The 15,991-nt window shown below is 41.5% G+C and overlaps 1 protein-coding gene across 1 annotated transcript in view; it reads right to left on the reverse strand.

Annotated features, from left to right (window-relative positions):
• LOC137387454 (GAS2-like protein 1) overlaps window positions 1–15,337 on the reverse strand; it is a 30,733-nt gene extending 15,396 nt beyond the window's left edge. Inside the window, exons 1-4 of the mRNA XM_068073882.1 lie at window positions 15,259–15,337; window positions 14,165–14,586; window positions 6,148–6,307; window positions 3,260–3,445 (exon numbers count right to left, since the gene is read on the reverse strand). Coding sequence (XP_067929983.1) covers window positions 3,260–3,445; window positions 6,148–6,307; window positions 14,165–14,505 — 687 coding nt within the window. The 5' untranslated portion in view covers window positions 14,506–14,586; window positions 15,259–15,337. The remainder of the gene's footprint in view (window positions 1–3,259; window positions 3,446–6,147; window positions 6,308–14,164; window positions 14,587–15,258) is intronic.
• Between the last annotated feature and the right edge of the window lie 654 nt (window positions 15,338–15,991).

Below are 15,991 nucleotides of genomic sequence, written 5' to 3' on the forward strand. Positions count from 1 at the left end.
CAACATCAGCAAATACAAAATAAAATATATGCCAATATAGCCGCGTAGGACTAGACTTTTATTGCAATAGCTGATGTGAATACGAGAGATAGAGACAGGTTGTCTCACTATATACATCATTTCGGGTAAGTCTGGGCCCATCTTTTTTTTTAGCGTTTTACCGCGTCAATTTTTGTCGATGTTAATCTTCAAATATCTTGACAATGAGATCGCCTAAAACAACAAGCAACATCTCAACTGATAGAAAAAAATCGATACTTTCTATTAAACTCGACTGAAATTTGACGCAATCACATCATCAAGAGGGTAAAATATGATGTCCTGTTGAGAGGGTAATATAGGGCAACAACAAGAGGTGATGAGGATTTCTCTTCGCATCAAAAGGGCTTTGCATTAGAAACATTATATTTGAGAGCACTGGGCTTACAAATACGCTGGATTTCATTTTGTGGCGCAGCACACAAATGTGGGTTTTCTTTTTGGAAAAGCAATAAAAAAGCGCAGCACAAAAAGCTACAAAGCTGAAGTAGAATCAGTTGAGAGAATAAACCAGAGTGCTGCCAGTTAATGGAATGTCCCTCCATTCCTACTCATATCTTCTAGAGGACAGCCGCCTCAGTTAAACAATCACACTCTCGGTATAAATGGGTAGGTTTGAAGGGATAGTCCAAATGGCAATGAACAATTGCCTGCTAGATGATTATCTAGCAGGCAATAGCCGGTAGGGTAGGAGTAGTATTGTATTGTAAGATAATAAGCTATTTATGTGACCACCTCAGGTATGCGTTACAGCGATCAGTCGATCAGTGTTTAATGCAGTTTGCAGTTAATATTTTGGTGCCATTGAAGGGAGCATAATAGAGATAAGATCTGTATTGCTCTGGCTACTGGCAGGCTGTTTGAAAACCTCCTACCTAGGCAACTACACTATACTCTATCACTATGTTTCCATGATGCGCAGTACTGCGATGCAGCCCCCTCTAAAGTCGAGGGAATTGTATGTTTACACGCTGCGCAGTGATTTTCAACAAATTAGCCAGAAAAGAGAAATTGGATAAATCGAATCGCCGGATGGAGACATACATTGATCATAGATACCGAACTTCAGAAACGGTCTTTTTATGCTCCTGTCGTCATAATACTTGTATTTACAATACACATTCACAGGGTTTTACAATTTTTACAAAGTAATATATTTCTAATAGGTATTTTTAAGTAATATATTAATTAAAGGTTACTGTAGGACTTTCCTGTTACTGTTGGCATCGATAACAAGGTCCAGGAATGTAATCACCTCATGATCCTCATGGGTGCAGACCGTAATTAAATTTAAGTGAAAGAAAATCGGAAGAATAGAAAAAAAACAAGATTAGCGGGATAACTTTTGTACTAGTTTATGGCCCTCGATGAATCTGCCTCCACAGCAAGAGAGCTATGCGCAACCACTGCGCAACTGCCATTTCCTTGCTGCGAATTTGCACTGGCTTCGCACTGATCACTGCGCAGTGATTTCAGTGCGAAGACGCCGTTTCCATGATTCGGAGAGAGCGCAACCCCGAAGTACTGCGCATCCTGGAAACATAATGTTTGTTTCCGTCGTGAGGATGATATGGATTGGGAGTTGTGCACACGTTGAATTACCATGCGATAAATGGTTCAATGTACATTCACATGCAAACTAGGGGACTAACCTCGGCATGGAAACAGTGTATTAAAATGTGCGGTGAGGTGGCACACCTGCCCATTCTATATGAAGGTCATTTGTTTACTTCACAGGCTAGACGAGCATTACAACACTCTATGAACGGAGTAGTTTCACAGTTTCACAGTTTCACACTATCTTGACTTTTCTATGGAAAAGCGCTAGCAAGCAGATCTTAAAATCATATTCATTAATCCCTGGTTTTCCCAACACGCTTTAAATGACAGTGATGAGTGATAGGCTGATAGCCTTTGTCATCTATACACCAGCTCGAGAGGCATATGTATGTATAGTGCTTAGTAGTGTTACCGCTCTCATCACATTCCCTATGTTTCCATGGTACTGATAACTCGCATGTCAGCCTCATCTGCGAGATGGAAACGGTAGAAACCTGGAAGTGCAGCGAGTTTTGTCACTCGCAAACTTCTGTCGAATATTTCACGCCTGCCAGAAGCATCCCTCGTGAGTTATGCGTAAGAAAATGCCGCGTACGCCATTCTATTTTAAATATTTTTCAACTACAGTCATCTCATTTCAATTTCGCCAGACAGGAGTGCGGAGTTATAGCCTCTGGTATAGAGTTCCTTATTTTTTCAACAAAGCGCCCACGTTAATCCACAACATGCAAATATCCATTGAAATACTTATCGCATAGTAACTAAATGTGCGCACAACTCCCATTCCATATCATGCGCAATGGAAACATGCATTCTAATTCCTGAGTTATTACCTAGGCTGTCTGGTCCTAGATGTACAACGCAGTAATGCAGCACGAGGGGACGACTCAGCGTGCAGACTAGCTTGAGCATCTCTAAGAAAGGCGGATTACTCTTACCATGAACATCCTATGGTTGAACTCTGGTTACCCTGAACTGAACATCACACTCTAAAGCCTGGTTTCCACATAGCAGCGTAATGATCGTGCGCGGCGCAGTGACTGTGCGCAATGCATTGCGTCGGCTGCGATGCAGTATTTCCATAGCACGCACAGGCGCCATGCTTGCATCGGACATGGTGGGTAATTTCCGCTCACTCTTTAGTACGGAAGACCGATTTTTTTGTGATGTAAACTAGAACAGACTAAAACATCCCTCCGTTTGCATTGTGGGATAGGTTGGAAAGGTCGATCCCTGTATTGTGGGATACATCATTGCACGCACCCGTCGCAAGGATCCATTCGGTTAAATCCTTGCGATCATCGCGTGTTCGACGTGCGTTCGTCGTGTGATGAGGTTTCCACATTACAGCTGGCCTACGTACGACGTCTTGCGCACCTTGCGCTGTTGTATGGAAACCAGGCTTTACCATGAACATACTACAGTTGAACTCTGGTTACCCTCAGCTGAACCTCATGGCATGAACAAATTACTTGCTAGCGAATCTGAGGAAGAATCTAATCTCACGAACACTAAGACAGTTGAATAGCCTAATTCTATAAAGAGGAAGATTCCCGAGGGAGAGAGAGCAATCTCCCACATATTATCGAAGGAGTTCACTGAGGCATCAAGTAATGCAATTTGATTCTGATTCTTTAAGAAACTAAGATAGAGATGTTACCCATTCATCTAGGCTAGCCTTGTCGCTGTCAGTGTCACTGACTGTGGCAGCATCAGTGTGCATGAATCCTTGACTATTACGTCTTCCTTCTACTCTCTTTATCTTCTCCTCCATCTCATCTATCTCCTGCTCAAGTTGAACAAGCATTGGTGCGAGCATGCCATAGCGAGCACCCCTCCTTGCCACCTAGCAATAAGACTCAGAGTAAGGAACCACGGCTATGGATGAGGAGCTATACTTTCACATTTCTCACTGCTATATTTCATTCCAATGTCGGTCTGGCAGCAATTTCACATGGCGAAACATGCAGTACGAGGCTCGGCAGCTTGTGAACATGCAGTACGAGGCTCGGCAGCTTGTGAACATGCAGTACGAGGCCCGACAGCTTATGTTAACAAAAGCTGTGTCAGTGGTGATCACACGGGCAAGCTACTTAGAAAATTTAGGGCTATTCAGAACATGGCCGTTTGCATCAGAAAACAGAAGTTTATAAGCAACTTAACAAGGTTCCCAATTTGACAGCGATACTGCAGCAGCCTCCGCCCGATCAATGCATTTTGGGAAGGTTTCATTCGCAGCTCGCTTGCAAAAAGTTGAACAGCGTTCAACACTTCCGCCACCGCCAGCAACGGTACACGAAACAGCATCAGTTCCCATTCCATCACGATAGTCAGACAAGCGTTTCGCCGGCGCTGGAAGTCTATATGGGAGGGAGCCAGTCTTGAGCACAATGATTCACGGATTTATCAGGATCAGGAAATGACGCAGTCAGGTGTGATATTCTAGCTGATGGCAGATTGAATCATAGATACTCGTATCACACAGCTGATGACTAATGCTTTCTAAATGCTAGACCTGCTGCCTTTCATTCATTCATGGATAAAGAATATTGGTTAACAAAGCATCTAGTACATGCTTGCCTTTTGGACATATCGGCAATTAAAAGGCCAGGGCTGTTACAACTAGTGTACTAGTGTCACAGGGGGTACATCTCTTTAAACCTCTGGTCTTGCGCCCTCAAACGCTTACATTATCATTCGTGACAGGCTGCAGGACTATGTATCGCTTTGACAGACGGAGATGCGAAGACGGAGATAAGCTCCATTAACATGTGTACATAAAGGCATAATCATAGCGGCTCTTAGCCAGTCTGATACTTCTACTGGCAGATACAAACAATCCTCCCGACTTGTCCAATTATAAACTTGTATTCCTACAGATACAAAGGATGTTATACTAGGTAGTGACGGAAGCCTTAAAACTAATTATTTGAAACTGAAAATTCTTAAAAAATGTTGAGTTCCAGTAAACACTTTAGTTCAAGAATTTACAAATCGCTAAATATGCTAGAAAGTTGTTTGAATTGTGCAGATGAACTCAATGTGCAGATGTTACCCCTCAACGATTTAATTGAAAGTAGCTGTTGCTATTTTCCTTCATCGGGTTTTGTTATTACAAATAATGCTATTATTCTTTTAAGAAATCACAATGAACAAGGATACTGAACTATGCGATGGGTTCATCTCTCGCGCATGTGTTAGTGTAGCGATGCAAAGGGTATGCATAGCCATGTATCTAGCGTGGAAGATCACAGAGCGACAAGACCAGAAAAGCATTAATAATTGTTACTCCTAAGGGACGGCGGCCATTAGTAGCTGACGTCAATAGTCGGATGTTATAGGCCTACACGTAGGCTGAGTCAGCTGCCACTAGGTCAGCAAAACAGCTAATAAAAGGGAACTGCATGATGGCCAATGATGAAGCTAAATACACATATATCTAGTTATAATTGTTACACGGTTTTCCTTCCAGGAAATATGGCTCGGATATAAAAGGCATCTATACTATTATCAGATCTCATAGTTCCTATCACAGGACCCATCAATTTTCTTTTCAACTCGACAAGGACCTTCAGGAAAAACTGTCAATGTGTATAATAGCCTGTGAATCACCCTTTCAGGTAGATTAGCACCAAGATAGGAGCAGAAATCTTATTAACAAGACTAACGCATGCGAGAGTATTTGCTAATTAAACCTGTTTCCACATTGGGTGCTCGCACGGCAGATGGTTCACATCGTGCACGCTGGGTAACAGGGTTTAACCAAGCATTTCTGTGCATATCGTGGCTTTCCGCCCATGTTCACACAGGCCTACACCAAGTTACTTTACGGTGCTAGCGGAGCAACACACCCCCCGTGTGGCGATGCAATGTCATCATAGAAACGGCAGTATCGCTCTCATTCTATCATATTTAGAGTAGCTGGTTGGGAAGCGAAACACCCGTAGGATACGCCATCTTTGGGTCAAGGAAACAGTCTTAACGACCAATGGTGTCGCACTTGTGTGCACATATAGGTCTTTCTTTTCTGGCGCTTCATATGCAGACATGCATTGACACAAGGCATCACACAACCATGCCTCTACTATGACACCCTATAAAACATGATCGTCTGCTTGTTGGCCCAGCGTGCCCTTTGGCACTGGTGCACCCAGGTGTCACTACACTATCTCTGTATAGGAACTTAGTAATAGGTATTCTACTAGTTTCCTGTCAACAACTACCTACCAAACATCAAACAGTCAATGGAAACATAGAGCTGGTACGAAAGACAGCTCAATACTCTTACACAAGTCAATGGAAACATAGAGCTGGTAGGAAAGACAGCTCAATACTCTTACACAAGTCAATGGAAACATAGAGCTGGTAGGAAAGACAGCTCAATACTCTTACACAAGTCAATGGAAACATACAGCTGGTACGAAAGACAGCTCAATACTCTTACACAAGTCAATGGAAACATAGAGCTGGTAGGAAAGACAGCTCAATACTCTTACACAAGTCAATGGAAACATAGAGCTGGTAGGAAAGACAACTCCATACTCTTACCTCCAGGATACACAAAATGACATTCTTCTCATTCTTCATCATGACAAGATCATCTGACTCGAAAAGTAGCACATCATTTACTCCAAGATGATGCCGCACCCAGGCTATGAAGTTGGCAAGGTTATCTCTAGCCTGAAAACTGCCAGCCTTCACCCCAGTCCTGTAATTAAACCAGAGGCTAGGTTGGCTAGATCTGACATAGGAATGACCTAGGAATGTTAATCAATTTAAAAGAATTTCTAAAACACATCACCAATTTTCGCAACTCTAAATATTTCTAGCCAGTAGAATGTGTCTACAGATATGTAGGAGACGTTAACGTCTCAATGGAGTAGCCTGAGATAATTTGGAAGCAGTGTTTGCAAAAGAATGGACTGTGAATGAGATATCTCAGCAATGCCTACTACTAAAATAAAACTACCCCAAGATATCACAAGCTAAAATAAAGCTAGTTTTACATGACTAACAAGTAAAAAAAAGTTGTCTGCCCTTAAAATACTGATACATGTAGTTTTTACCTAGATATCTCTTTTCACCTATCTCTTTTGTCCTATGTGGAAATTGCATAAAATACGACTGTCTTTTATTGTATAATTCACTTTTGTTGACAATTGGTTTGTTTTACTAATATTGCTAGTAACCAGGCAATCTTGTGTGCCATGAGAGATCAACAGAGTGCGGAGAATAACTACAGTAAAACCTTCATGTGAATGCCATCTTTATTTGAACGGCAGACCTCTAATAGAACGCCACTATAGAAAGGTTGAAAAATACAACGCCACCCTTTAATTGAACACCACCTTTATTTGCCCGCTACATTTTTTGATCTTTATGAACCCATAATAGCAAGTGATCAGTAGAAAAGTGTCTACGAAATCGTACTAATAATGATTCGGTTACATAAAAAATGATTAATCATTTTGTTATAGATGTAGTGGTTGCCATGATTTTAGTGACAGCTTACTTGAGAAGATTGATTGTGACAATCATCAGAACTCCACTAGGCTACACTATCAGAACTAAAATACCGAGCCAGCTATTCAATTTTAAACATGTTCAATACTTCCATCGTCCTTTTTAGATCGAGTTTCACGTGTTTGCGTCGCTAACACGTGCGTCGCTAACTGGGTCGTTAATTATTAACTTATAGCATACAATTGTCTACCTTTTTTAAACCTTTCCTTGTGGGTGAGTTGAATGCGCAGATCATTTTCAGGATTGATAGAGTTACAACACTTACTTTTGATAAATTTATAAAAAAATATGACAATCTAGATTCACATAGGCACGTTGTTTCGACGCTAGATACACTGTTCTACCTTCTTTTTGTTCTTGCACCCTTGCGAACCACAACTTACAACCAATGGTGAGCCGTGCTCAATGACCAGATAGCATAGAACTTAAGAGTAGAACTTAAGAATAAAATAAATTAAAAATATAATAAATAAGAAAAAGTAAAACTGACTGATACAAAAATAGAAATAAAACTGACTGAGCGCACAAATGACAACATGTTTAATTGCTGTTGTTGCCTAAGTTCTCAAGTTCTACTAAAGTTTACAGCAGAGAATGGTCTCCGGTAAAACGCTTTTATCGTAATTTTTTCTACATAAATCTTTGGGCTAAATCCGTTATGATTACCAATGGAGCGACCGACATAACATCGCAGCAAAGCCGCATAAACGGAAGAGAACAACTCCCTTTCAGTGCAGCTGATGCATCAGGCGCAGTGTGTATTGCGACAAGCCGTTGTTTTGCTCGCTCCGCTCGACGAGGACAACTCCCCAAAAACAACAGTTTGTCAAGACAGTCTATATGCTATCTGGTCATAGAGCACGGCTTACCATGGGTTGTAAGCTGTGGTTCGCAAGGGTGCAAGAATAAAAAGAAAATAGAACAGTGTATCTACCGTCGCAACAACGTGCCTATGTGAATCTGGATTGTCATATTTTTTTATAAATTTATCAAAAGTAAGTATCGTAATTCTATCAATCCTGAAAATGATCTGCGCATTCAACTCACCCACAAGGAAGCACGTTTTGATGAGGCAAAAAGGCAGGACAAATACAAAGATAATAAAATTAGTTGTTTTTATGTTGCTATCGTATGAAAATGCTACTCCCCTTCCAACAACATATTGTTTTCATATATTACAAATATCTGTTTGTTTTTCATTGTTTTGAGCCTTAGTTTAATTCAAAATGATGAATTGCGGGATCACCCTGTACGGGGCTTAGCAACAATAACGACTAGAAAAATGCTGTCCTTGAGGAACCCCATTAACAAACTGATGTGTTTAGCCTTAGTTCTAGCACTAATAGTTTCAATTGCCTAAGACGTTCTGCGAACATTTCATACTTTCGTAGTTTTGGGCACTTTGACCATTACTACCAATAAGAACATGATTCCATGCAAAATAACGTTTACTACTCTGTTCATACTGCATGATACATATTTTATGAAAATTTGATTTGTGTGTTTGGGGAATGTTAATAGTAAATTGTTACGTTGGTTAATAATTTTAGTTTAGAGGAATTGTAGTGAATATGTGTAACAAAATGGAGTGAATCAAATCTTGCCATTTTGACCTAGATAAGCGTGCATTAGCATGTTCAATGCATGGTACATGGAATCTTCAAATGGAGCGACCTTTACCACTTGATAGCAATTGTAGGCGCTATGGAAATGCAGTGTTCATAGATAAATGCATGTTATGGTTGAGCCATAGGGTATGTTACTACGGTTTGTAGTTATTTTGTTGCAAATTTAATAGTTCCCACATAGTAAAGTCCGCCAAGCACTGTGTTTGTACAGCGCGTGTTCTCAAAGAACCAGTTTGAAAAGAACATGAAAAGCCCTTAGCTACTAAAAATAGGAAAATTTATTCACGACTTTTTGTGAGCTGTTGCAGTGAAACCTAGAGCAAGTCTGGTCAAAGATCGTCATGTGAAAGTTGTGCGTAGGTAACCTTTATACCTTATGATGACATCATTGAAAAGAATAGAAAAGGAGCATGACTTTTTTCATTGATTATATGCGTCTCTTGACGATTGTACATGAGTCAGACTGAACCAAGCTATACACCAGGCAGGCCATGAGCATCAGTGAGCCAAGCTATACACCAGACAGACCATGAGCATCAGTGAACCAAGCTATACACCAGACAGACAATGAGCATCAGTGAACCAAGCTGTACACCAGACAGACAATGAGCATCAGTGAACCAAGCTGTACATCAGACAGACCATGAGCATCAGTGAACCAAGCTATACACCAGACAGGCCATGAGCATCAGTGAACCAAGCTATACACCAGACAGGCCACGAGCATCAGTGAACCAAGCTATACACCAGACAGACCATGAGCATCAGTGAACCAAGCTATACACCAGATGGACCGTGAGCATCAGTGAACCAAGCTATACACCAGACAGGCCATACGCATCAATGAACCAAGCTATACACCAGACAGACAATGAGCATCAGTGAACCAAGCTGTACATCAGACAGACCATGAGCATCAGTGAACCAAGCTATACACCAGACAGACCTTGAGCATCAGTGAACCAAGCTATACACCAGACAGGCCACGAGCATCAGTGAACCAAGCTATACACCAGACAGACCATGAGCATCAGTGAACCAAGCTATACACCAGACAGACCTTGAGCATCAGTGAACCAAGCTATACACCAGACAGACCTTGAGCATCAGTGAACCAAGCTATACACCAGACAAACCATGAGCATCAGTGAACCAAGCTATACACCAGACAGACCATGAGCATCAGTGAACCAAGCTATACACCAGACAGGCCATGAGCATCAGTGAACCAAACTATACACCAGACAGGCCACGAGCATCAGTGAACCAAGCTGTACACCAGACAGGCCATGCGCATCAATGAACCAAGCTATACACCAGACAGACAATGAGCATCAGTGAACCAAGCTGTACATCAGACAGACCATGAGCATCAGTGAACCAAGCTATACACCAGACAGACCATGAGCATCAGTGAACCAAGCTATACACCAGACAGGCCATGAGCATCAGTGAACCAAGCTATACACCAGGCAGGCCATGAGCATCAGTGAACCAAGCTATACATCAGACAGACAATGAGCATCAATCAGTGAACCAAGCTATACACCAGGCAGGCCATGAGCATCAGTGAACCAAGCTATACATCAGACAGACAATGAGCATCAGTGAACCAACCTATACACCAGACAGACCATGAGCATCAGTGAACCAAGCTGTACACCAGACAGACCATGAGCATCAGTGAACCAAGCTATACACCAGACAGGCCATGAGCATCAGTGAACCAAGCTATACACCAGACAGGCCACGAGCATCAGTGAACCAAGCTGTACACCAGACAGGCCATGCGCATCAATGAACCAAGCAATACACCAGACAGACCATGAGCATCAGTGAACCAAGCTATACACCAGACAGACCATGAGCATCAGTGAACCAAGCTGTACACCAGACAGACCTTGAGCATCAGTGAACCAAGCAATACACCAGACAGACCATGAGCATCAGTGAACCAAGCTATACACCAGACAGACAATGAGTATCAGTGAACCAAGCTATACACCAGACAGACAATGAGCATCAGTGAACCAAGCTATACACCAGACAGGCCACGAGCATCAGTGAACCAAGCTGTACACCAGACAGGCCATGCACATCAATGAACCAAGCAATACACCAGACAGACCATGAGCATCAGTGAACCAAGCTATACACCAGACAGACCATGAGCATCAGTGAACCAAGCTGTACACCAGACAGACCATGAGCATCAGTGAACCAAGCTATACACCAGACAGGCCACGAGCATCAGTGAACCAAGCTATACACCAGACAGACCATGAGCATCAGTGAACCAAGCTGTACACCTGACAGACCATGAGCATCAGTGAACCAAGCTGTACACCAGACAGACCTTGAGCATCAGTGAACCAAGCTGTACACCAGACAGGCCATGAGCATCAGTGAACCAAGCTATACACCAGACAGGCCATGAGCATCAGTGAACCAAGCTATACACCAGACAGACCTTGAGCATCAGTGAACCAAGCTGTACACCAGACAGACCATGAGCATCAATGAACCAAGCAATACACCAGACAGACCATGAGCATCAGTGAACCAAGCTGTACACCAGACAGACCTTGAGCATCAGTGAACCAAGCAATACACCAGACAGACCATGAGCATCAGTGAACCAAGCTATACACCAGACAGACAATGAGTATCAGTGAACCAAGCTATACACCAGACAGACAATGAGCATCAGTGAACCAAGCTATACACCAGACAGGCCACGAGCATCAGTGAACCAAGCTGTACACCAGACAGGCCATGCGCATCAATGAACCAAGCTGTACACCAGACAGACAATGAGTATCAGTGAACCAAGCTATACACCAGACAGGCCATGAGCATCAGTGAACCAAGCTATACACCAGACAGACCATGAGTATCAGTAAATGTTTAGTATAGAGCAAGTTGTCTCCTCGTCATATGAAATTTCACTGCCACATAAATGGTTCAACCAACTTCTCCGACAACATGTTATTCAACACCGCTTTATGGAGTCAAAAAAGGTATTGATCACCCTAGTTCGCTATTTGCAACTTTTCAATATTTATTATACAAAAGCTCAGCACTTCTAAGCACGTTATAGAATCATATCTCATTCTTATGGTGCCTTCGTATTCCTACAGTTTTACGCAAGAAGCACGCATGAGGCATACGGATTCAATAGAGTATTCCTCTAAAATTGAGGTAAAATATGATAGTTTGTGCCTTTAATGGGGCACACAAGAGTCCACAACAATCTATTCAGACCATTCCTCGCTCTATTCTATTCATACCAAAGACCATTCCTGGGTCTATTCGATCATCATCGGGGCAATGCATCAGAGCAAGAGATGGCCCATTATCTTTATAAATATTTTCACGTTTCCGAGTTACGATATCCGAAAGCTTGCCTTATAACAAATGCATTAGGTTTATGCTAGTACCCTAGGACATTTATGTATTCGCGTCATCTAACTTTCGCATTTTCGCGGAGTCATCCTCTCACGAAAATTTCATGAGCGAAACTAAACTATAATAACGAACGAGCAAAAACGCGAAGTTAAATAGCTTTATTCATTGATATCCACAATAAAATCTTCATATTAGAAATGCAGGCAAGTTTCGTGTGTGGTTGGGCTCAATGGGAAATTTCTGGTAAACTCATTATAGCTAATACACCGACTGAGCAGCATGGCAAGTTTAGTTACCGAATTTGTAACTGATGAGGATGAAAGCCTGGTAGGTGAAGTCGTAAAATGGAATAATAATTATTGTAGTGATTAATTCTATTACCAACCAAAAACAATATCAACCCTCACCAGGTCCAACCATGTTATACTGTTTTGGTTGTGAAGTTGGCTGTTATCTATTTTCTTCTTCTTGGGACTTGAGTGTGAAAGACATGTGAAAGTCACGGTGGGAGGGATCTAGACGTCATTAATAGTCCAAGAAACAAATGGCAGCAGGTAATCAAATTGAATTATCGATCTCACACACACATTTCAACCTGCGGTTTACAAATACGAACTAGTCCCAAATTGAACTTTTTTCTTATTAGCGAACTGGACCTGAGGAATGTAATGTTTGTTCTACTGCATTTATTTTCACATCACTATATTTTCACACTCATCAGAGCCGCAAAATTAAGTTGCAGCAAAATTTTACTCTGTGTGCTACTCACGAAACTAAATTCTAGCGAAATAAAAGTGTCCTATTGTAATATATTATTGTATTGGTTCACGAGTCTGCGGTAGTGAAGTTAATAGGTTAACTTAATGCTGAAACGGTATGCAAGAGATAACTCCAAGTTAACGAGACACAACGGACTAAATTAATGCTTATGGCATAGTCCTTCGATAATAGATATTTTGTCAAAATTTTGTTACATGGCCTCTCAGGCGTACTTCTTAACCGAAACATTTCTCTGCTAGGATGTTTTGGTTCAGAAGGCTCGTTCACACTAGCCCGCCGTATGTCGGTGTTAATCCCAAAATACTTTGACGATTGTCTATGTTCACACTATCACAAATCCATCCGCGATTACATCAGGAGTGATCCATGGCCATAGCATTCTCATTATACAATCTGATCGTGGAAATGATGAAATACTAGTCCCGCAGCGACTGTCATAAAAAAAATAGATAAAGCAATCCACGACAGCCAATCACCATTGCCTAAGTGGTGCACATTGCACAGGCTGTCACCATAGCCTACGTGGTTCACATTGCACAGGCTGTCATCATCACAGGTGTCCTTTAGCGGGATATTGCCCAAGCCGAGGCCGGGCCGTAGTCTACACACACAAATAACTATCGGGGCATTGCTGAGTGCTACCGAACTTTGTGGTTCCCTCTTTTAGCAATGCCCTGATAGTTAGTGAGATGTTGAATTAGGACGTTAGGTTAGGCTAGCGGCGACCATTTCTAAAACAGCAATCGGACAGTCTCAAATTAATAGGGACTTTGGTACAAGTTTTGAGAAACCATAAGGTGAGTTGTTCAAGACATGACTTGAAACTTGGAATATTTTGACATGATGGGTAGCTCTGTCGAGTGGTTTGGTTTTTGTGTGTGCTGCTCATCGGATTGGTGAGATATTTGGGAGGATCCTTGTTTTTGCTCATAACTACGTGGACCTTTGTTGATTTTTTGGTTGTGTAGACTACGGCCCAGCCTCGGCTTCGGCAGTATCCAGCTAAAGGACACCTGTGGTCGTCATTGCTCGGCGAACTATCGAGAAAGTTTGACGATGTAATCTTTCCCTGATGTGCCCGCGTTGCCTCGATGATGTCATCGGTTTACGGTGCGATTAGTGGACGAATAATAGCTGAGAGGACAATTCCGACATGGTGATATAGTGTGAAACAGCCTTTGATCTGGCACAGAGCAAGCCACCCCATTTGCTTTTGGCAAACTTACCTGTAAAGTATGTCTGGAATATTTGAAGGCTGTTTATGGCTAGAAGCTTCGATATAAGACTTGACGTTGTTTGCATGATGACAAAGGAATGTACCATCTTGGAGGCTAGGTAGTAGATTGTCAGCTGTGAGCGAAGTGTTGTAGAGATCATTGAACCAAACCGCGAGGTCTTCTTTCATTGCATGAAGATATGCATCCTTGCTCTCGTATGGCCGAACTGAGCCTTTTCTATCTAGCTTGTGAAGACTATGTGTGGGTGACACAGGGCTACCCGGAGATGGGGGTGAGCTGAGGCTAGAGTTTAACGATTCACAATCCAGAGTGTCTAGTGAAGCAGGCATGAAGCTAGTAATCCAATATTCCACAAATTATGCCAATCACTTTCCTTCCTTTCTCACTTCTCTTTCATCTTACAACCTTGACTAGTAGAAATGAAATGAACAAATTATTTAACATATTGTTCTAAACTAACTTTAGGAAAGCTCGTCACTTTCAGTGATGTACTAGCAGCTAAGTACTAGCAACTACACTAGATGTACTGGCATTGCTAGCTAATATAGTATAGTCAAACAATAGTCCTTCATAGCTGAGCAGTTAGATTACAAAGATTAAAAAGCAGCAACAACTGGCACAAATTGCATTCAATACCCCCTCGCTAGCAAGATCAAAGTGTTTCTCCATTTAAGCGTCAGCTTTATATGTATCACTTCAAGTATAAAGTTCATTGTCGTATCGAATATTTGCCGATATTGCCGAAAGAGTTAATCTAATGCGTGTTTATGCAGCGTGAATAATATCAGCTTAAAATCATAGATAGCTGAGATCTGGCAAAATATCAAGAGCCAAAGCATTAATAAACCTACCGACTAGAATGTTTCACATGTTAGACCAAAATGTTAAAGAATACTTAGCAAGTTGAAATCCCTTTCAAGAAACAAGATTTCTAATGCGTTTAAACTGCCAGCAATGATATACATACCCCCCCCCCCCCATATCGTTGCTGCCAGAGAGCATTAAAGTATTTCTCAATTTTAACAGTTCAATCGACAAAAGCTAACAAGACTAGAATACGTCTGTCTGTTACAGTAGCATACCGGTAGTCGAACAAACAGTCGATAGCGGCTTTTAGTTTTGCTGTACATGTAGCACTTACTTCGTATCCTTCTAACTAGCCACTAGCGAAATGCAGCCCTCTAACCATCTGAATCAATAGTAAACCAATACAAAGCGTAACGTTAGCTAATCCCCTACTAGAAGAAAAAAGGTAACCCGCTCGGAGTTTCAATTCACGGCTAGATGGACAAGCCATTTCATCAAGGGAAGCCAGGGCTTATGGGAGTGCATACGTAAAACGGGATGGATGATTACACCGAACAATAAATATATCATATTATTCATATATTTTTATAAACTTTGTTCTGTAGTCATACCTGATGACTTTCCATATTAGTAAGTTGGCAGATGAGATTATAAATATCAAGAACGTCACATTTTCAAAATTACATGTCACATCAAACACTTCTTTAAAATTTATTTTAATTTTCTTTTCTCTATATTTTCAATAAACTATATTAGTAGCTGTACATAATTCATACCTGTTACGATATCATACCTTAAATCAATAATTTTCATTAAGGGCTACATCGAAAGCTTTTTGTGAACTTGTCATCATTACCATGGCAGATTGGTTACAAATGAGTCACATTACTTGTCATTCATTGGTCGATCTGACAGGAAGCTGACAGAAATGTGCATGTGAACATTGCCATAAAGAATATATGATAGTCTTCGGTGCTTAACCAATGGACAGAGTCACAAAGCATACAT

Source organism: Watersipora subatra, chromosome 2 (assembly GCF_963576615.1).
Source record: "Watersipora subatra chromosome 2, tzWatSuba1.1, whole genome shotgun sequence".
NCBI lineage: Eukaryota > Metazoa > Bryozoa > Gymnolaemata > Cheilostomatida > Watersiporidae > Watersipora > Watersipora subatra.